This window comes from Barbatula barbatula (genome assembly GCF_947034865.1).
Source record: "Barbatula barbatula genome assembly, chromosome: 1".
Taxonomy (NCBI): domain Eukaryota; kingdom Metazoa; phylum Chordata; class Actinopteri; order Cypriniformes; family Nemacheilidae; genus Barbatula; species Barbatula barbatula.
In genome coordinates, this window is record NC_136766.1 from 17135103 (window position 1) to 17158583 (window position 23481).

The window sequence follows — 23481 nt, forward strand, 5'->3', positions numbered from 1 at the left end:
TATACATGTTGCACATTTATAAAAAAATCATGAATTTACCATTAGAATTAACATTTTATAAACAAAGAATCTATTACAAACCTCCGCGGAAACACTGCATTTATAAAACGCGTTTCGTTTATCCCCATTTCCGGTTTGAGTCAAATTACAAGTAAGGTTTTCATGGCGCCAGGATTCTGGGAAATGTAGTCCTGTATGAATTTCTGGTCACGACTTTCAAATAAATCCTACATATGAACCAACAACCCAGGCTTAATCATGTACAAGATAAAAAGCGATTAATAAAACATTACTGACATTATAAAATAAAAACAAACCGAACCGACTTGTATCACTCTAAAGACATTATATAAAGACTACATCTCCCAACCCTGCGCGACACGAAATCGAGGCAGCGTAAACACTACTCCAGGAACATGAAAAGATCGGATGACAGTGAGAGGGAAAAGAGGAGAAAGGTATCGCTTGTAGTTTTCTCTGAGTTAGCCAAGCACTTCATGTGGTTGTAAAGTTGATAAGACACCGTTCAGTGTGTCCGGAGCGCTATTGCACGCGCTGATCGGTGCTGTGTGTTTATTTGAAACGTGCGCGTCTGTTGCTGCTGATATCTCGCCTGATGTTTTCATTCTTTAATCGTTTGATTTCTTTCTCTGTGTGCACACTGTGATCCAGCACACGGGTGTGAGCTGAAGCACAGCGCCAGGGGAGTGTTTTCTCGTGACTGTCACGGTCAGAGTTGAATCGTGGTGGTAATGAATGAATGAAGAAAGAAGAAGAGTGTTCTTGTGTATCTGTCCCTCTATTTACTTCATTCGAAAAGCGTCTTTATAGTAGATCGTTTAGATTAATCCACGAACTGTTGTACAAATAAATAGGATTTGCTTGTTTTATTTAAACGTATAACGTTATAGTGTCACATAAATAACAGGCAAGGATTGTTGTTATAGTATCATGTCATTTTGTGCAGGACCCTTGTGTGAATTATATAAAGGGTTTATACTTATATCACAGTAACATTGTAAAAGTTTTCACATGCCACTGTTGACTCTTGTGGTGAACATTGTGTGGCTTGTATCAATTGTTTGGCATGTCTTTTGCATTGTATATAGTTTGTGAGAAGAGCCTCTGTTAGTGGACTGTCTTTTTGTACTATATCTCATATTTCATTTTTGTTTCATTTTTATTATCATTTTTGATCTGTTTCTCTCTGATGGCATGTTTTGGGATCATGTTTGACAGCAGGGGATCTGTGTAGTACTACGTGGTTCCTTTGGTTTAATGCAGCTGCTTCAGAGTACAGATGAGACTCACCGAGATCCAGATGGTTCTCAATCTGTAAAACAAACAGACAGGTGAGGTGAATAAAGACTAGCCAAAGTCACTGGATAGGGCCAGATTGCTGTAGTTGAGGGGTTGGTGTATATTATTCTATAATAAGTCATAATAAAAAATAAAATAACATAGGAGTTGTTTCTCTGCCATAAACTTTGGAGCATTTATTCTCAATAACAGGGATGTGGACAGATGTCACCAGCGCGTCTGTGAAGTATCCATCTCAAAAAGGACTGTTTTTATGTTCTGCCTAGCTTTGCCAGGCATTTCCTAAACATGTGTGGCACATGTGCATGATAAAAAGACCACTTACATTATCGTGCTGTTGCCTGTTCTTAAAGAGAGAGACTGTTGACTAATAGCCTATTAAAGGCTGACTTCATTCCTTTAGAAGTGGCCTTACATGGCCTTCACCTCAAAAATTCTGTTTTCAATATAATTCAATCAAGGGACATTGGACCATCAGAGTTTCTGGTTTTAACATTGCCAAGATTACCACATGGACCCCCCTAAAGTATCACTAGTACATTTCAGATGCCCATTCGACCATCTTATTGGAATGTGGGTTATGGAATGTGACCCTACGTGCTGTTTTTCTTTTATCACAGTTATAAATTAGTAAAGTACATTCTCATTGTTCGTCCATCTGTTGAGCACGTTTGTTTTATAAATATTACACTTGCCACCAGCCTTTGACACATTTACTGACTGAATGCATTTCAGCCGTTTAAGGATTTCATTGTGCGATGCCTTTGTTTGAAAACTAAAAAAGTCTTCACCGTGAAAGCTGGGAAGATAAGTAATCAAGGTTAAAATATAAAGCATGTTATTCTGGTGCTGCAGTGTACGTGAGGTGTTACAGAGGGTTGCCAGATGTTCGGAGGCTTTCACTCCTCCCGACCCATCATTCAGAGAGTTCTCGGCTCATTGGCTTTCTCGGCGCGTGTGTTTGCTGGAGCAAGCTGTTTAGGCTATTTCACTCCTGAACACTCATTAAAATGGTTTGTGTTCCCCTAGGCAATTCTGTTAAATTAACAGCTAGCTTCAGTTCAGGCCTGATTATGAGGCCACACAGCCAGTCTTGATGAATCAATTTCTCCCACAAAATGTTCCTCTGTAAATTAGTGTTAAGGTAACGATTTATAGGTCCTAATGCCGAGGCGCTGTCATGTCGGAGCTGATGTTTTAGCGGGAGGTGGTGTTGCTTTTGGCGTAATCAGCAGCTTTTCTCCAATCGACACCACCTCCCCCCTGTCGTTTTCTCCTCTCTCCGTTCGTCACCGCACGCCTTCGTCCTATTAATGAGTCTATAATAGAGAAACAGTGTCGGACAGCCACATAAAACACGCTCAGGAATACATAATTAGACCCGTGTTCAAGCCGCACCGGGGGCAGATTTATATCTGGAGACTGAGTGATGCGAAAGTTGAAGCGAAAATAAAACAAAATAAGGTAATGTTCATGATTTCTGGTTCTGGACATCTGAAAAGAGGATAGGGAAAGAGGGCGGGAGTGTTCGAAAAAATACTGCCACAGTTGATAATGATGCCATTACACTAATGGAGGCAGCAAATGAAGTAGCAGGCAGACATCGTGCTTTATTGCCATAGGGGGTCGTTTCCTGCTGCATTCTTAATGGCTGGAGCCGCCGGTATTGATCAGGCCATCATACCGCTAATCCACACGCGCATTACTTACTGCCGCAATGCCGTGTCAGTCTTTCCACTGCTGCCACCCACAGCCACAGGCCCCACAACAAAGCCTGTAATTTAAGAACAGAGGATTGGATGGTGGTGTGGAGGTCCACATTATAGCACCGTGTCAGTCAGTGTCCCCTCAGTCAAGCTTCCAAATTGTTTTATGAAGCACGGAGTGTGATTGAATATAGACAGATGTGTTTCTTTAATTAAGAGTGAAGACATTATCTGGTCTTCAGCGTTTTTATTGTTCTGTTAGTCTGTGTTTTAGTAGAACGATAAGTGTGCTGCTGTCTTCTCTAATGGTTAAGAGCTGTAAATAAGTCTAGGCAGATCCATACCTTTTGGTGGGAATGTCAATTTACTGGCGAGTAAAACACTTGGCATGAAATTGTATTTGATTAAACAAAATGTTATTCCGATCCGTCAGCTCCAAGCTTTTCTAGTTCATCTTTCAGCAAGAATAAGTACAATTACTTTTTCATAAATAAGTTTAGTTTTTAGGAATCTGTGTTAAACACCATAAGTGGATTAAGAAAATGAACCACTTTAAGTGTAAAATAACACATTCACATTGTCAGGGCCCTATTTTATTTCACCAAGTCTACTTAAAAAAAACAACAACAACATTGTTTTGTACATTGTATAGTATGTTAAAATTCAAGACCCTTTACTTTGATGCAGCATTTCACTTAAATTGGAGAAAGTTTTTTTTATTCAGTCATGTCTCTGTATCAGTTTCAAGGCATCTTCAACATTGCGAAGATGACATCAGCAAGGGCCAAACAACTTTCAGGATCGTATCAGTGCACAGTTTTCATCAGCTGGAAAATCTGCTCAGTCTAGAAATCCCTACAAAATTTTTGTTCGTCTGTATCTAAATCACACTATTTTCTTAAATTTAGAAAAATTCTTTAAACTTAAATTTTAAAGCCTACTTTATAGTTATTGTCAATAGGATGAACAGCCCTTAATTGATTCATCCCTTACAAAAGTTAACCATGGTTTAAAAAATGGTTACCACAAAACAAGTATGCCATCGTTCATTTGCTAGCGAACCACCAAAACCATTCGTAATTACATATATTTAAAAAAAGATGTATAAAGCGAACCTAGCGCACAAGGCGAAATACTCTCAAACCCAGACTAATGTATGTCTTAGTAGGATTTTAATGATGCTTCCATTACATTCTTACATGATCAAATAGTCTTTCATAGTTGGCGTAATTGAATTCCCCATTTTCTAATGTTAGCCCTTACTTCACCTGATGATCACCTTCATTACAAATGACTCAAAGCTCGATTAACATGTACAAGAAGGTCTTACTTTAACACAACCCCGCTCTGCTGTATACTTCCCAGCCCGAGCAGTCTGTCGCATTTTCTTGTATCAGCATATCGGCACTAACCTCTGCCCTCTGCTAATCAAACACTTCACCTTAAGGGAAACATTCATTCAGCTCTCTCATTATGATGGCTTCTGTGGTCATAAAGATGTATATTTATATTTCCCCACCTCATCGCTCGGCTGTTGCAGGGAAACTAAATATTGATCTGGATATTTAGTCATTTCTTTCTGCTGGGACATCAATATTACGCTAACGTGTGTGCGAGCCGTGCTTGACCCTGTCCCCAGTCTCTATCTGTCCTCCCATTGGAGTTCAGTGATATACTATTCTGAAAAGCAAATCGATGAGTGAATATGAAGTTTGAAGAGTAATATAAGGCGACCCTGAGGCCTATAGCGGCTGCATTGATCCAATGTGTGGATTAAGGTTGATTTGTTTGTTGTGAAGCTTTTCACCTTTTATATCATCCAGAGGCTAACACACCCTCACATATCCTCAAAAAAACGTTTATGGTTATTATCTGCATTTTCCCTCCCGCTGTATTTGCATAGAATATTGTTCATTAAAGAGCTCCGTTATAGGTTTTGTTCATTCCGTTTATTAGACATTTATGGCCTATATTATGCGCATTATAAAAGCCCTGTTGCCTATTGTGACCCTATGTGGACTTGAAGTGCATACGTTTCCCTCAGTTTTAATGGTTTTTATTGTGATGTGGGTTGAGGTCCACTAATAATGATTCGAATGTCTCATGAAACATGAATAACTGATGTAAACTCAGCAGATTTCTAGTCAGTTTGTCAATGTGTATGTGACATTTGTGAAAGCGGGGAGGGGGGACGCTCTACTATTGGCTGATCATTGGTGATAAGTATTCAATAATCAATATGATCAATAACAATAGGACCTGCTCAGAAAAGCTTTGAATAAACATAAGATTGACCTCGTAACCTAGTCATACACTCTTCAATTTTAAGGGCCTTTTAGTCCATTTAGTTCAAATTGAATTAAGTCTTATAATAAAACCGCTTTAAAAGTCATATTAGTAGTAGTAATAATTTTAAATGCATAATTGAAAAATATAGATTAAATATATTTTTATAGTGCATAATATTGTTTGTCTCTGTCATTTTCTCATTTCCTCTGACTGTGGCTTTGAACAGCAGGTTCCTTCTTTGCTGTTTATTTGTGAATTTATTTTCTTGTGTAATAGCTCACCTTTTCTTGTAAAGGAAAACTAGCTAATGGCAGCCCTTTGCCCAACATCTGCTTCCTATTGCCAGTCCAAAGTCCCCCTTTCACTCGATCTACAGGAGGCCACTTTCACTACAGCCTGTAAACACTAACTCTTAATTTGTACATCATAAGTTATGTTCTATAAATGAAGGGAGCGAAAGTGGGCCTGAGCACCTGGCGTGTGTGGGGATGGGGCACGAGGCAATGCCCCATAGCTCTGCCATTTGAAAGGCTGTGTTTACGTCTGTGTGTGCCAGAAAGGAAAAGGTAGGTCCTGGCCTGCCAGCCTACTGCTGGGTACACACTGGCAGTGGGTATGAGATTAACACAGGTAGCGTGTAATAAAAGTACAGTGTATGGTATAAACAAATTTACGTTTGTGACACTTCTTTTACCATTCTGAAACAGAGTTTCATTGAGTTTGAATTTTGACTTCAGAACACATCAAGGACACCTACAGTATATTGTGTACATTGTGTAAAATGTTATGAAAATTAAAAAAATACATTTCAGTTGGAAAAAATTTGGTTCTGTTGAACACAAAAGAAGATATTTTGAGGAATGTAGGAAAACAAACAGTTCTGGGGGACTTTAGACTACCATTTACATTTTTTTTACTAATGTCAATGGTGCTTGAGAACTGTTGGTTTGCTAACACTATTCCAAAATATCTCTCTTTGTGTTCAACCGAACAAAGAAATGTATACATGTTTGGAACAACTAGTAATAGGTGAGTAATTCAAGACTCATTTCAATTTTTGGGAGGAGAATGGACAACTGGTTGAAGCAATTGGCATGTAGATGATATTGATAGCCATTTAAGTTGATTCTTTATTTTTATTATTCTTTAGCAATATAGGAAGTTTTTGTGTTTGTGTATCATGCATAAAAACTTTATTCCATTGTTTTCCTTCACATCATCACTATGTTAGTTTAGCGTCACCATGCCAACAGGTTAAGTGACACCTTGTGTGTGATGCTCTGGCTTCAAGGTGAGTTGCAGACGGAGTGAAAGCGAGAGCAAGAGTGCGCACTCAAGTGGTCACTGATGCATGACACTGGCCTCTCATTACTGTCTATTCTGCTTTTTCCTACACGCACACGCACGCACGGCGGCATAGTTGTGAGTGGTGGTCTTTTGGATGGTCATTGGTATGCTTGGCGTAATTTTTCTGTCAAAATGCTCTTTTTCTAGCTGTCTTTCCCGCTCTCTCACTCTCTGTGCCCCTGGTCATCCAGCTGTAAGTTCACCCCAAAATACTGTCAACCACATGATCAGGCCTGCATAAAGAAGGCTTCTCTGTTTTGCTGTCTGTCATATACTTTTCTGTCCCCCTCTCTCATTCTCTCTCTCTCTGTCTCTTTGTTTTTGTTAGAAGGCCAGACCTCTCAATCTCTCCTGTTGTTTATTTAGATGAGATCAGGCAGGGTTAGTGGTTCAAGTTCAGTTGTTATGGTGATATGGAGCAGACATCTGTGTTCTTCTAACAACACTGGCTGAATGGAAGATATCCAGCGTGCCATGAAAGTCTTTCATCCAACCACACTGTGACTTTTTGTATTTTTAAATGTATCCCAAGACAGATGTCATCAGCAAATGATTGTGAATAATGACATAAAGTGCAGGCCGGTTACTAGGATTTGATCATGTTAAAGTCATATTTTATCACATCATAGACATGTTTCTGACCTGGCTGACCTGATTGTTTCAATTGCCAGTGTTGGATCCTCAATAGGGAGGACAATCCCAGAATGCATTGTGAAAAACTTTATGAAAGTGTCACACAAGTTGTTTGACTTCTTCCTCTCTTCGTTGTGTGTATTTTGGTGTGTTGACAGTCTGACAGACTTTCTCACCCTTGACTAATGGCACATATGGATTGGGCTAATCCAGGAACCTCGCTCCTCTCACACACACACACACGCACACGCACACGCACACGCACACGCACACGCACACGCACACACACACACACACCACACACACTCTGTGTTTGTAATGGCGTTCTCCACTCTCTGATGACAATGGGGATTAAACGTTGAGGTTTCTAATTTTTTTTTTACTTTTCCTGGTTAAGAAAAAATAGAGCATCTTTATCAGCTCTTTCAGGATCCAGCATCATCCTCTTCTCTCCTCCGCTGCCAATTACACAGCGGATCATTTACTTCAAGGGTATAAATGTTCCAACACAGTATTAGCGAGCAGAGCTGAGTCCCTGACAGTTGTAGCAACTTTAATTCTCTTCTTGTGAATGTTCTCTTACTTTAATTAATTTATGTATCGTCATTTTGTCCCTCCCGCTCATTCATGCAGGGTTTTCGTGGTGACTGGGAGAATGTGTCATCGCTGTCACTCCTGCGTCTGTTTAAGACATTTGGCACATGTATTCAGGAAAACAGGAGCAGGACTGAGACAGTTAGTTTGTTTGTTTTGAGAGAGAGAGAGAGAGAGAGAGAGAGAGACCTGGTGTCTTGATAAAACTTCATACATTTCTTATCACCAGTGCACTTTATTTTTCGGCCATCTTTCTTAATTTATATTTTAAATAATTACTTTTTTAATGTTTTAGTTTTTTTCCATACTTTCTGAGTTTACTCTTCTTATTTTAACAAACAAGTAAAATACCATCATTCTGAATAAAACTGATTTAAATCTATAAAAAATATTTTCAGTTTTATTTTAACTAAGATTTTATTTCAAATTTCAGATTTTTATTTAGAATTTTTTCATTGTTTATATGTACAATATTGGTTATGCCAATAAATTAAATGCATTTACAAATTGTGAGAGAAGTGACAATGTGAATATAAAATATTTCGTCCTTTTTTTAAATTATCAACATTTTCTTTCATTGTGTTGACGCATTTGTTGTTTCAACAGCAAGTTGGAAAAATAGTTTATCCCTTAGTCTTTAGTTTTTCTAAATCTGTGGCAAATGGTATTTATGATTTGAAGGAAAGCACATTTGTAAATTTGAGCAAAAGTGCTATTTATTGGACAAAATGTCCGTATGGTCCCTTTAACAAGATGGTTCATCAGTATTTTAGCCTCTTATTTATCTGCATGTTCATTATTTGTGTATGAGTTTTTTTTGAGCGGTTAGGATAACACTAAACAGGTGGCTTCAATGAATACAGTCTGAAAACCTCCCCAAATTCCATTTTATTTGAAGTAAATCTTGAATGTGAAGTCAGTGTGAAGCCTTTCAGGAAGATAAAGGCATTCATTGAGAGGAACACCGAAGTAAATTAGATTTGTTTTGCTAATGTGCATTTTTATAACTGATATATCAATATGCTCCCTAAATTGAGTTCCAATTATTTAGAGTAGGAAGAAGTTTTCGACACCTTAACATCTGAGTGTCATTCTGCTTAAGGGCCCCCATGCACATATAGTCAGTGTCTTGAAATGGTACCATATATGAGCTAATGAGCAAACTTGCATTGTTTCTCTTCCGTTATCATTAGCTTTGTGTGATTCCTCTCTGTCCTCCTCCCAGAGCTCTCTCTTTCTCTTTGTCAGGATGTTTGTGACAATATTTCAGGTGTTGATCAAACGGCACTCTGACACCGGGTTAGACTGCAGTGTGCGCGTCGCGTGTTGGAAGGAACTTCTCTACTGTGCTAATTAAATGTGGACCTGGTCTGTCAGCTCGGAGAGGGAGTGAGCACAGACTACTTATTATGTCACGCTTTTTGTGACACTGTCATGACTCCTCTCCAATAGCTGTTTTTGAGATGTTGTCACAGTTCTTTAAGAAGCGGTTGTGCACTTGGTGTCAAATAGACATGTCTATCACTGTAAAAAGCTTTCCTGTAGCGCTAACAAAGTCAAGGTTGTGGGCTCGATCCCTGGGGATTGCACATAGTTGGACACAAATGTATAGGGTAATGCAATGTAGGTCGCTTTGGATAAAAGCGTCTGCCAAATGCATAATGTAAATGTAAAAAAACAACCCTTAAAAAACTGAGCTACTATCAGAAAATTACCAGCAGTGCTGGATGTAACTAGTTACTGTAATTTAATTACTTTTCCTTAGATAAAGGAAAGTATGGGATTACTCAAATTTTAGTTGTTAGTTGTTCTCATGTAAATAAAATACTAAATACTTTGTGTCATATATGTGTGTAAAATAGTGGAATAGACATCTAAATTCAAAGTCTAACTTCAAAATCTGTGCTTTAATGCATATTTATCACATTTGTAATACTTTAATAAATATGAGTAGCCATTTACTTGACACGAATTATTAGATTCCAAATTTCGGGCCTATGGCACGAACTGCCTTGAGACTGGGTTGTCATATTATAGAAGTGTCATCATGATATTACAATCTGTAGATTTTGTGTGTTTGTTGTTAAATGACATCTGTCTCGTACTCCAGGAGGCCATAATTCACCCCCACTTCTTTCCTCCCGGTCGACTCCTCCGCCTGAGTACATTTGACCACTGTTCATGTGGCATTACGCGGGTCAGCAGGAGTAATTATTTCTAGCCACTGAAAACAAACTGAAGATGAATAGTTTTTGAAGAGAGTGTAATGTGTAGCTGACCCACGCTGACACGCGGTTCATCCCGACTCTCACAGCTGTGATTTATTCCCTCAGCGTGTGTGTGTGTTAACAAGAGGCTCTTAGCCCTACCTCCATCTTCATCATGATACACAGGATGGCTTGTGGTGAGAGGCTAAAGGGAATGCTATCATTTCCACATCCCTCTGCTGACTCACAAATAGAGGCAGCTGCTTTACTAAGATACCTGCAGGACAGTGTGCCTTGTGTTTAGGAAAAATATGATGTGTCTAATGCCCTGTTTACAGCTGGTCTCAACAGTCACCTAAAGTGATCTATTACAATGGGACAGTGCAAGATATACAGGTCTAGAGACTAATTCATCTTGTCTTCTATCCAAGTTAATTTAAGTTTATGTATATAGGGCTTTTTACAATTTGCATTGGATTAAAGGAGTAGGTCACCTTCAAAATGAAAATAATGTCATCATTTACACGCCCTCTTGTAATTTCAAACATGTATGACTTTCTTTTTTCTGCAGAACACAAAAGAATATATTTTTTAAATGTTGGTAACAGAGCAGCACAGTAAACGGCATTCTTCAAAATATCTTCTTTTTTGTTCTGCCGAAGAAAGTCATGCAGGTTTGAAATCACAAGAAGGTGAGTAAACGGTGACAGAATTTTCATTTTGAAGGTGAACTACTTTAAAGCAGCTGTACAGACAAAACGGATTAATGAAACATACACTGGAATTTAGCCTTTTTACTAAACATTTTAGAGGGATAGTACTAAACTCAATTTACTCGATTTGTTCAAATTTTTTTATAGACTTCTTTGTTCTGATAAATACGGAGAAATATATTTGGAACAGTTCTTGGACCCCATTGACTACCATAGTAGGAAAAATACTTTATATTATTTTGTTCACAAAAGAAGATATTTTGAGGAATGTAGGACAGCAAGCCATTCTGGGGCACTTTTGACTACCATTGTCATTTTTCCTACTGTGGTTGTCAATGGGGTCAAAGAACTGTTCGGTTATAAGGATTCATCCAAATAAAGAGTGAGTAATTCATCACAGAATTATCATTTTTGGGCGAACTGTCTCTTTAAGCTAAATCTGAATTTAAGTCAGTTGCATTAATTAATCTGACTTTTAAAATAAATTTCAAATCTGATTAGATTTGACTAAGTGCAGCTGGATTTTTAGAATTTTTTTAAATCAATTAAAATTGAAGTGGGTCTATGCCAGTTTTACAGTGTACAAAACATCTAATTATTAAAATTACTCTTTAAGAGGTGTCCTGTTCATTCGGGATGCACAATACACTATAATCAAATGAGTTAGCTGCTGAAATTTTAAAATATTTTTATTTTCAGTTTGTCAAAGGAATCGTTTGAAACATGAAATTGAATCAAAATAGAATCCAGAAGAAATAATAAGAAATAGATCATAAAATGGAATAGAAATAGAATGAAAAATTATAAATACAGTTGGTATAAATACATTTGGTATGGTTTGGTGAAATTATTTTTGTGAAAATATTATTCAGAAACCGGGCCAAGGCCACATATCTGCGTCCATTCCTGGTTTACTCAGGGGCCAGGAAGCTGTCACTAGGTGGCACCTGGACATCAAGAAATGCACCTTTCTGCTTCCCCCTCACCCAGCAGATGTGAAGGTGTATTTTATAGGGTGAGGCCACTCTATGATGGCTTGCCTTGCCCCTGAATAGCTGTAAAGAGCCCAGGAGCATGACCTGCCCCGCTCCACCCTGTTAAGCCTTCTGATTGGCTCTAATTCTTATTGGCACAGTACAGTGGGCACATGACAGTAACTGTGTTCCGTCCCACTGGCGGGCAAGCCGTTCCACAATGCACCCCACATACACACATCATCGTGTTAGTGTCACTTCTGTTTCACTGGTCTCATGTGAACTTAAGTGCTTAAAGCAGACTGCTCAATATGCCACCAGCAATTACATTTTCAAATGGGTGGGTTTGCAAACATCATCTGTGTTAATCTGTCTGTCACTGCCCGAGCTACTGCCAGAGAGAGGAAAGAGGATTAAGTTATTCAGCCCCTGGTGGAATATTCTCTTTGTTCACACATGATTGAAGGGGAAGTAAATAAAGCAACAAGATCGCTTCCTGACGAGTTAAGAAAAGGCAGATTCCTTCTGCAGTGTTTCTTGGATTTGTCTAAAGCTGTTGAGACAAGTCGCCCTCCCAAAATTCATTCGGAAATCAGCGAAATGAGTGGGTGCGATGGGGCCGGTCGTGGCAAGGACCATAGTTCCGCCGGGGCCGTAGATTAGGCCGCAATGAATTCAAAAGTTGTGCAATAGTCTTTATACACACAGCTACATTTCTGCTGTAAAGTCGCAAAGTGATACTCTCGCCTCGTTCACGGTGCAACGGGACAGCTGACAGCAGTGGTAAAATGATCTGATTTACAGTTTGAACTACTAAGAACGGAGTAATCGGCTAGTCACGCTGGGATTTCCAGACAGGCGGTTTACACGGAGTGATGTGGCACAGCCCCTCGTACAGAAACACGTTCTTAAGTTGACAGGAACGCTTTTAAAACATCATACGCTGGTGTGCCTAAATGTTATTGAGTTGTTTATTGTCGGAAGATCTCAGCCCCTGTTCTCTTCTTCTTTAAACACTCGGTACCGGGGCGAGCATGCTTCATCACTCAGCTGGGACTAACAAGCATGACGCTCCTGCTAGCTGAAATTTAACGCCTCACCCGCTTATCGATCCTTCCCGCAGAGGAGAGAGAGGGAGAGAGACGGCAGGTCCAGGCTGGACATTGTCCTTGACTTTCTGTTCGTTGGAGAGCCCTGGAGGACGCCCCACTTTCACCTCCCACGACAACAACGGCCTCCTCCCTGGGGCTCGCTGCACTTTACAGAAGGATATTGATTTTGTAGGAGGAATGCAAGAGTGGAGAGAGTGAACGAGCAAAAGGATGAGATGAAAAAGAAAGTGAAAGAGACAAACAAAGTAAGGTTTAGCCAGGTGAACAGAAGAGCAGAAGGAAAGATTCAGACATTGAGGCAGGAATGAGGGTTGATGGATAACTAGAGACTAAAGTCTGCGAGTCATAACATTTAGACATTTTTTAATCTGGGGTGTCACAATATACAAAGTATTGACCGTGATATTAAAAACCATGATTATCGATATTGTGTTTATGCTACAAATATGATGATAATGTAAATATCCCAACACCTACAAAAAATTTGCCTTAAGAGTAACAATAGTTACAAAAATTCTAGCACTCAACATTTGCCTCCCTATAATCATATTTTGAGTGTGATTCGTTGACCAAAAAAGAGAATGCAAAATTAACAAAATTAAGATTGAATTTTAGTTCATAGCAATATAGTCTCAACAGATGTGTTATCCCTGCCAGTTTCCCAATACTAACATTTGAAATCACGGTTACTCAGCACCTGTGTGTTTTTTCTGTTCTGTGAGTGAAACCATCTGACCTCTAACCTCTCTTCTCTCTCCTCTCCTGGCAGTACTTGACGTGCTGCGTCGCAGAAACATATTTTTTCGCTTTTAGATGAGTAAAACTGTGCAATAGATGTCGACACGCACACACACACCATGAAAAGCACTTAAGCGTGTGTTGTGTGTCAGGACAGCAGTGAAGCAACTCTCTTGTGTGCTTGTTTAAATACTTTCAAGTGATTGATTTGAGAACCTGGGCTTCAGCTGCGGGCTTACACCTGCTAAAGACTTTTTCCAGACAGAGAGGGTGAATGAGAGTAACGGGACGAGACGTGCGGGGTGTGTCGTGTGACATTTAAGCTTCTGGTGTGTGTAGGTGTGTTTTAAGCAGGTGTAAGTGCAGACAGTATGTGTGCTTATGACATTTTTTTCCTCAAAAGTATTCAAATGGTTCATAAATACTTTTTATTAAGTGCTTTATTAGTAGATGTTTTTTGCTAAGGATTTGTCTTTTATACATTTGTGTTTTTTAAGGCTTTTATGACTATTATTATTATTGCTTACATATTGGGTTTTATGAATTAAGTTTTTGGACAAGCCATCATTCTGCACATAAAAGACAAAAACAATCTTATGCTGCGTTCACACAAAGTGTGAATGTGTGTAATTTACAGTTGCAAAAGGCATCAAAGTGAGAATGCAAAGAGGCAAATAGACGTGAACTTGTGTCAAGCAACTTAAATCGGGCTGCGCGATTGCCGCGAACGCGTGTCGTCGTGTCCTCCGTCTAGGTAAAAAATGTTAACTCAAGTGAAAAAATCATGTTAAGAGCTCATTGAACCCAATGTTTTTTGCGTCACTTAACGAATTATTCCCTCAAGTAATAAAGAGCGAGGAACACGATACTTGCTTCAGGATGCTGTGTGAACATAGAATTATGGATGTTAAACAATATCGAAAAGACAAAAATATTGACGGAGGGACCACAAGTCGTATCTACAACAAGACAATCATTATAGGTGGACTGCTGACTCCGGTCAGTAAGCAACACTCTGAGTACCTTAGAAACTGACAACCGTCCATAACACACTATCAATTTTGCCAGTTAACTTTGGTAAGTTCCTTTCACATTTTCACTATTTTCAAAATGGAAGGCAGTGCAAAGCTTAATTTGGGTGTGTATGAGTGACACTGTGGCTGTGGCAATGTCCCATTGTTCTAGAGCTCAGCACTGAAAGACCAGGAGTCATTTGATCAGGCTTTTCTGTCAGCCTCACACCAAATAAATCCAATATAGTCTGCCAGATCAGAATAATCATTAATGCAGTGCCTGTTTCCATAGAGACCGGCATGTTTGAGGTGAGCTAACCATGGCTTGCCACATTGATCATCTGAAACTCCCCACTGCCATTCACATCTCTGTAAGATGGTGGAAACTCTTTCCTGTTACTTGGAGATGCTGACACGCCGACCGCATTTCCACTTTGCACATCCGTGAGTGCTTTTGAGTCAGGCCCACGGGCGTGTGTCATGGCACCTACGTGCTGTGTTCTCTCAGCCGGGTTCTATCCAGTCACACACAAGCCTTCAGCATGAGGTAAACGGTTGCTCTACGGCGCTCTGTTTGCTCAGGTGGATCTGTTTTCTCCTCTTCCTTCTGTGAGGTGGACATCCCCTGTACCACAGTCACCCACAGAACACATTCCGCAACACCCCGACAAATAGGAGACTCTGAGGAAGTGCGTTTGATGCGCAAGTCGGTCTCTGTGTTTGCTTTTGATGTTTTACAGGTGACTTGTCAAAGTATTTGATTCAGTGGGGAAAGAATTGGTGACATACAAGCTCCAACCGTGTACTTGCCAAACACGGGGCTCTATTACACACGTACATCCGAAAACCTCCGGACACGCATGCATGTGCAAACACTCCCTTGCACACACGCATCTTTGTGTCAGCTTTAGTTTCTTTGACTTTGAGTGAGTTTGTTGCTGGTGGAGATTTATGTGTGGAACTAATGCCATAACCGAATCTACACAAACTGGACTACATATTCCATTCTTAAATTGGATTGCTTTGACATCACTGCATGTCAATTGAAATTGTGACTGAAAGTTGTTATCTTTGACTGACTAGCACCTCTGATCTCAGAGAAGCGGCGCTAGTTCAGATTGAGCGATTGTTTGTGTGTGTGCACCTCTTTTTCTATTTGTTTATGTGCGTATGTTAAGTGAAAAGGAGAAGAAAGCGTTCCATCTGTGCAGTAGAATGGGTCTGTCTTCTTTTTTCTTTGGAATTTGTGAGCGGCTTGATGTATTTGACATATGTGTGACAGGCCAGTGCTCCTCGAGTCTAGCTCCGAAACCGCGCTGTCCGGACCAGCTGTGTGTGCGTGTGTGCACGGGATTGTGTTTGCACATCAGAGCAGCCAAGCATCGCCACCGGCTAAAAAAAACACAAACACACACATAAACTGGCCCCTTTTTTAATACCCATTGCTTCTGTCATGAGATAAATTTTGACACCAACAATGAGTGTGTGTCAAGTTGTCAGTTTATCTCTCTCTCTTCTTTTTTACGCGTCCATGTCTCATTCTCTCTCACTCGCTCGCCCTTTTCCTCTGCCTTGTTCTTCCCTCTCTTCATCTCTCTCAGGCCTTTAAGTCAAGACTGTCCATGAATAGTGCATGTTATTTTCTTTTGTTGATGTCATTTTGACAGTTTGCCTCTTTTTCAGTTTTTTATGGTTTAGCAGAAACATCTGAGAGGAGGCGGGTCACACCTGGCCTCACCAAATGCACTAGAGCAGTTCATCTCAAACTTTCTCGCCCATTATTTTGCAGACCATTTAAAAGATTGCAGACCACCTCAAGTATACAAATGCTAAATGGGTAAAGTGGTCCATCAAAATACTTCACCTCTATATCTAGAAGCGATTTGAACCACTGTGTCTGGTTTCATTATCAAAAATGTGCTCAGAACATAGAGTGAATCCAGAAGCAGAGGCGAGTTTCAGCTCACCTTCAGGAAGTCAAGCATCTAGAGTAAGGACCTCTTTGCACCATTATTGAAAAACCTTGGAGTAATTTTAACTGTTATACAAGCCTATTTCCAGTCATGAGCACATAGACATACTCTCACACGTGCACCCAGGCCAGCTGACAGTCTTGCCTGGGCCCGGGACAAGATAATCTTAGATGGGCCCCCCCGTGCCCAGATCTCTCCTTTTCCCTTGCTCTTCCTCTCCTCTGCTCTTCCTCTCATGTTCCTCTCCTCTGCTGTTCCTCTCCTCTCATGTTCCTCTCTGTTTCTTACCTTGCTCTACATTGACTTCACTAGTTCCAGCTTCACCGTCTGGGCCCCCCCCTATCCTGGGCCCGGGACAACAGACCCGTTTGTCCCCCCCTATCGGCGGGCCTGCGTGCACCCATGTCCTTTCTTAAATCAGGACATAACCTCTTTAATACAGTCACTTTAATGTTATTAACAGGACATTTTATTTTACTTTAAAAGTCAAGACCCATTCAGACAAAGTCTAGTCACTCGCAAAAAAAACTTCCCATGTGAAAACCTTGCCATTATTAACATGTCTGTAATGTGAAACTCCGTCTTCGTAAATGTCAGGGAATATGGGCCATATATACGGCCCTCTTTCTCTTTAAACGTATCAGCTGTGCGTCTGTGTGCTTAAGTGAACAGCGCGGCCATTCTGCTGTACTACTTGACAAGCTCCTTGATGGACGAGGCCAGATCAGGGTCATTGACGTAATGCCCCCACCATCCCACCTGAACGCCGTCTCTCTCGCACCTGTGGTGAAGGAAAGGAGGATGTGTGCGTATTGGAAGGGACAAGAGTGGGTGCACTTGCGAAATTTATTTGGGTATCAAAGTTTTACACCGGTTGCTGTTGGATTTACTGGTCAGAATGGAATGCAGCCCAATGAAAAGTTCTTTGATGGGCAGAGCAGGTTGAGTTTTAACAGAGAAGCAAAGCATAGAAGGCCGTAGTTTATGTGGTTTTGAGAAGACCCTCTGCTGCCTGCTAGAGCCATAAAAACCTGAGACGGCCATGAACGGGAGCGCTATGAGATGGCAGCAATGGATTCTGGGAAATTCTCTCCGACTATGTGGAGACACTAGTGAAAGTGCTTGAAGTTTTCAGAAAAGCACTCTTCTCATGTGCAGCTCTTTGAAGGTCAACATGTGTCAATATGTGACGCTGTCTAGATTTTTCTAGATGCTTTTTGATTTTGTTTTATTTTTGTTTCGGTTTTATTTTTGCCGCCAATATCTTGGTTGTTAAAGTCCAGCATGTTGTTCCAATATGGTGCCCACAGACAGTGTAGGATAAGACTAAAATCTGGCATTACAATAAAGGCTGTGCCCACACTTTTTCTTTTAGTGCTCTGAGGGGATTAATAGTGTGATAAATGCAGAATAAATGCTGAATAAAAAATACTAAAAGTCAAAATGACACCCATGCAGATTTATCTTGGAAAAAGTTTACATTTCTTTTTTAACAACAGGCATGTTAATTCACATTCACATCATTATTTACTTACCCTCTTGTCATTTTAAACCTGTGTGATTTTCGAAAACCATTTGTCCCCATAGACTTCCATTGTATGGACACAAAATTAAGTCAATCAGGACCAACGGTTTTCTGTTATCAACATTCATCAAAATATCTTATTTTGTGTTCTGCAGAAGAAAGAAAGTCATACAGGTTTGAAATGACAAAATGGTGTTTAAATACTAACAAAGTTTATTTTGAAGGTGAACTATCGCTTTAAATCTTAAATTCCATATGCCTATGGGTTGTTTTTGAGAGACCCCAAACATAAAGAATGAACAGTCTTGACAGATCACAAGACATGTATGTTTATATTTACTGTATTTCTGGATTCCCTACAGCGGCGGAGGCTTCTACGGGAGCTGGGAGAACAGAGGATTCCCTACCTTTCACCTACAGACCCTGGATTCCAGGAACTGGTTAGAAATCCCTGTAACATCTCCAAAATACTGCAGTACTTTTCGCAAACATACACTGATATTGCATAGTAAAAAATACAGGCTGTTTTTATGTATTTCTTTTTTTATATTTGCATATTTTATGGTTGATTGGGTCTATACTTCGACAGTGGGACTCCAGTTATGCAGGACTGGCTCTGCGACAGTACGGTTGCCTGCCCGACGGTCTCCACAATAAGGTTCAGTCTGCTCTGGTCACTTTACATCGCCATGGCTGCCTCCTCAGAGATCTCGTTCGTGTCCGAGACCGTGACGTCTTCACGGCCGTTTCACGCGTCCTTGTGGGTCAGGCGGGCTACACGTACCGTTATCTGGACACGCGTCTCTTCACCATCCCCTGGCACTGTGAGGGAGAAAACGGCCAGAGAGATGACAAAGAAAAACCGTGCTGTGACTCTGACCTGAGGGACGCTTGCAAAACATTGTGGGAACTCAATCAGTTTTTTTGTATGGATGTGCAGCAGCAGCAGACAAATGTGAGAGGCGTTAAACGTTCCCGCAGTGACACCGAAAACAGTGAAGATACATCTGGGGAGGGTCCGTGTAAGGAGAATGTTACAGACAGTTTGAAAGACGAGAAGAAAGAGAATGTGGAGAGGCTTGAGGAGGAGGAGGAGGAAGAAGAAGAAGAAGATAGCGGTCAGGGCTGCTCCCATTCCTCACCTCCTTCCTCTACTATGCCACCAGCAAATACCGGCCTGGTTCAGTTTAACGTTACTCTCATCAACTACATGGACCCAATAGCCATGACCCAACTCAAGGAGGAGCCGTATTACGGCATGGGCAAGATGGCGGTCGGCTGGCATCATGATGAGAACTTGGTGCCTCTCTCACCAGTCGCTGTTTACAGCTATAGCTGCCCCGTAGAGCCAAAGATTGAAGGTGAGAGTTCAGACAGTCTTCGTATAGACCAGGGTTTCCCAACAGGGTTCATCATGAGTTTATAAAAATACAAACAGGAGCAACTTTTATATGCTTATTTTGACAACAGTACTGTAGACACATGGGAAGCAAATGCTGTAATGTATTACATGATTATATGATCTTATCATGATGATTAAATTAGTTGATTTCCAAACAACAGCATTTCTATTGATCTGGCAACATTTCCTGAAATCATTGAGTACAAATAAATTTGTTTGATTATTAGGGTTCAGCTGATAAAAATGTTGGGAAGCCAGTAATATTTTATTATAATTCAATAATACTGTTTGTTCACATGTCTGTGACAAAATGTACATAGAAATGCTTGTTGTAAGGCTCAAGCAATCTACAGCAATATAAAAAAGAATAAAAAATATAAATTAAAAATGATGTAAAATATGTACAATAATATAAAATAAAAAATACAATAAGATTACAAATGAAAAAACAATTTTTACAAAAAAACTAAATCTGAGAACCAGTTTGGGGAAAAAAATAGCAAGTAAAATAAACTGAAGCATAAGTTTGAAAAATATATAATATTATAGTATTTTAATAATGTGTTAAAGCCGTGTATGTTGAGCCTCACGTGGATTATGTAGGTTCAAATCTGTTATGCGAAAATTCATAAACCCATTGTCTCTCCTTGTTGTTTTTAAAATTCTTTACTCTGAAGGCCATTGCACATTGTGTCCAAAATTTCCACGCGTTCAAAAATAAATACGACATCACGTTGTGTCAATCACATTTTCACACTGCCTCCGATATTTTTGTCCGTAATACATTTTTTAACTGGGTTCGATTTGGACGTTTTTCACATCCGTAGCAAGCATTTTGAGCCATGCGTTTTGACACGGTACAAATGAGTACCGAATACTAAAAAACGCATACGAAAATTTCGGACTGTATGTGCAAAGACCTTCAGTCTTAAAAAAAAAAGCAAAAGCTCATAATGATATTTGTAACAATGTGATAATATTTCTTCCTAACATAACTTTAGAATACCTCACTCAGCTGAGTATCTAAAGCTATTAATATGACACTAGTCAGTGTAAAATCATATTTCACTTGATGGGTTGACTGCACTCATCCAGTCATTGTATGAACTTGTACCATGAAGAAGAAACCAGATCTTCCATATTTCACATGAGAAGTATTTCTACACATCGGTCTCTCTTCATGTCAAGCTAACAGTAACAGCTTAGCATGCATCTGTGTGTGTGTTTCAGTTAGACAGAACAGAGCATGCTGTGCTAACCAGAACCACCTGCTCCACAGGCTCTGTTTTGCCAATCTCTTACTGACCGATTTGACCCTTGACCTCCCAAGAGCCCGCTTCAAACACTGCATGAATGGTCCGTGTGTGTTTTTGTGTGTGAATGTGTCAGTTTGTGTGGAATTATTCCGCAGCTGTTTTTTGGAGGTAAAATTGACCCCTCGGTTCCAGACTTCAGAGAATCTCCCCTGATGGAACGTTTTTGCAGCGCGTACGCACCCTTGCAGAGCATCTCACAAAACGTTGCCTTCACTTTAGAGAAATCGCTGTGAAATGTTGCAGACCAGCTGAAACGGATTTGTACTCGGAGGAATTTCACTTTGTACATCATTTTTTTTGTTGCCGTGTGTGTTGGTATGTGTATGTGCACGTATTTTTATTGTCCCTTTGGATAACATCTGTATGTTGTATAGATTCTTATTTCACCTTAGCGCACTTTAAAGGATACGGTGTGTTATGGAGAATACCTTTGAATAAGGGTTTCACGATGCACTCATCTTTTAACACATCTGTGATTGGTTTATAGAGTATGTTGGCCCTGCTGCAGCATCCCGATCACAGACTCCTCGCTTGTTTGCTCAAACCCGGCATTAGACGTCGCTCCAGCAGGGGAAGTCGCTCGGTGACAAATCTGTCCGACTCTTCATCCAACACTGACTAGATCCAGCTCATTTCCTTTTAGAGCAGGCGTTGGTTCGCGCCACTGTGGTTTTTTATCAAATCTTATCCGCTTTGTGTGTGCGCTGCTGTGTTAGCTGCAGATGGCCCTTTGAGAGCTGTGTCAGAGAGCACAGACTGAAATTAAGTTACTATTTATCCCTGCTGAGCGAAGAGAAAGCCTTGCTCAGGGCTCAGGCTTCCAAGAGCGTTTTAGTATTGATTTCACTCATGGGTGTCGGCCCTGACCTCTCTGAATTTTCCCCTTATCATTGTTACTTTATCGCAGTCATTTGCTTTTACAGTGTATCTCACTTTGGTTCTCGATCATTTGGTGGAAAGGGAATTGGGTTTTTAAGTTAGTTTATATTGTATCTGAAGTGCCTACCAGTAGTGGTCAGTCCTCATTGAAGCAATCTAGCATTAATGGGATAGTTCACCCAAAAATAGCAATGATGTCATAATTTTATGATTTATGATCATTTCAATGGGGGCAAGTGTTGTTTGATTAACGACATTCTTCAAAATATCTTCAAAATATAAGGAAGAAAGTCATAAAGGTTTGGAATGATTTGCGGTTAAGTAAATGATGACACAGTTTCAATTTTAGGTGAACTATCCCTTTAACTACAGTAGTGACAGCATCTTTACAGTAAGGTCAAAACTCCATTTAGAGAAATGTTTGTTTCTCTATTTATGGTTTTATGTGTTGTGTGTTCAGGAGTGACTGAGAAAGACGGAGAGGGTCAGAGTAAAGAAAAAGAGACCAATACTGAGGGTGGAGGAACGAGTAAAGATGAGGGAGAGAAAGAAGGCGAAAGTTCGAAAAAGTTGGAAGTGGACAAAGAGAAGACATGTTGGCGAGTTGGACTAAAGGTTGCCTGGGATATTCACACACCAGGCCTGGCCCTGCCTCTGCAGTCTGGAGACTGCTACTATATGACAGGTAGACACACACACACACACACATTTTCTTCTTTTATTTGGATCCAAAGACTACAAAAACAGAAGTAGTCAGTTTGCAAGATGACAGGTCCTCATGGCTAATACTTTCACAATTGCTCATATTCGTAACATTTTACAATTTATGGATAGACAAAACTTGTTCGTTTCCATATTTGCATACTCCCTAGAATGGCTGAGACTGAACTAAATTTTGCAAGTTTCTTTGCTTTATTTTTCAGCAATCCACTCAACTGCAGTCCTTTGACCACCTTCTTATGCACATGACCAAAGCTTCCAAACCCTAAAGTGATTATCTTACAAAGATAGTCAAGTTGATGAATAGCTTCAACCAATGGCTGATATTTCAGTAGTTTGGAAAGATAACAGATCTCCAAATACAGATCAAAACAAAAGCCAACCTCAATGACAAATACAGATGTCAAAGCCTTGTTTACAATCACAATGTCAGGAGTATTTGGAATGTTTTAAAAAAAGTCTCTGAATTAACATTTGGTTTTGTCATAGTTGACACTGTATAAAGCTCTGTTACCTCTGTCTGTGAGTGGGACAGAGACACTCAGTAAATCAGACTTTATAAGTGATGGCTATAATAGACGTCCCCATATCTCCAAACACGCATATGGACAAACTCTCCTCTAAATAACCCATAGAGGACGTCCGGTGATCTTAAAAGGGACAGACTGTTTATACTTTCTGATTGACTAATGCTTTTCCCCCTCTGTTACACACACACACTTTTAAAGTTTCTCTCTGGACTTTTACATCTGTTTGGAATGTCTTTGCAGTGGTTTGCAGAGGCTCTGTTTATTTGTTTGTATTCAGATCTGGTCTTAACAAGACTTTATTTATACCCACCTAATGGAACAGTCACTTTGCGACTTTAAGAAAAGTCAAAGAAATAATGGGCATCCTGAGCACAGGACGGGGCTGAGAGAATGAACGGAAAAGGACTTATAAACTGTTCAAGACACTTTGCCTTTTGGCCAAGTCTGATGTTTGCTGTTGAATTTATCAAAAGTTGCACTTCTGAAGGTA

At 40.0% G+C, this 23481-nt stretch overlaps 1 protein-coding gene across 1 annotated transcript in view; it reads left to right on the forward strand.

Annotated features, from left to right (window-relative positions):
• The first annotated feature begins 381 nt into the window (after window positions 1–381).
• Window positions 382–23481, forward strand: part of fto (FTO alpha-ketoglutarate dependent dioxygenase) — a 112208-nt gene continuing 89108 nt past the window's right edge. The window contains exons 1-4 of the mRNA XM_079456366.1: window positions 382–458; window positions 18507–18584; window positions 18734–19505; window positions 22202–22426. Coding sequence (XP_079312492.1) covers window positions 417–458; window positions 18507–18584; window positions 18734–19505; window positions 22202–22426 — 1117 coding nt within the window. The 5' untranslated portion in view covers window positions 382–416. The remainder of the gene's footprint in view (window positions 459–18506; window positions 18585–18733; window positions 19506–22201; window positions 22427–23481) is intronic.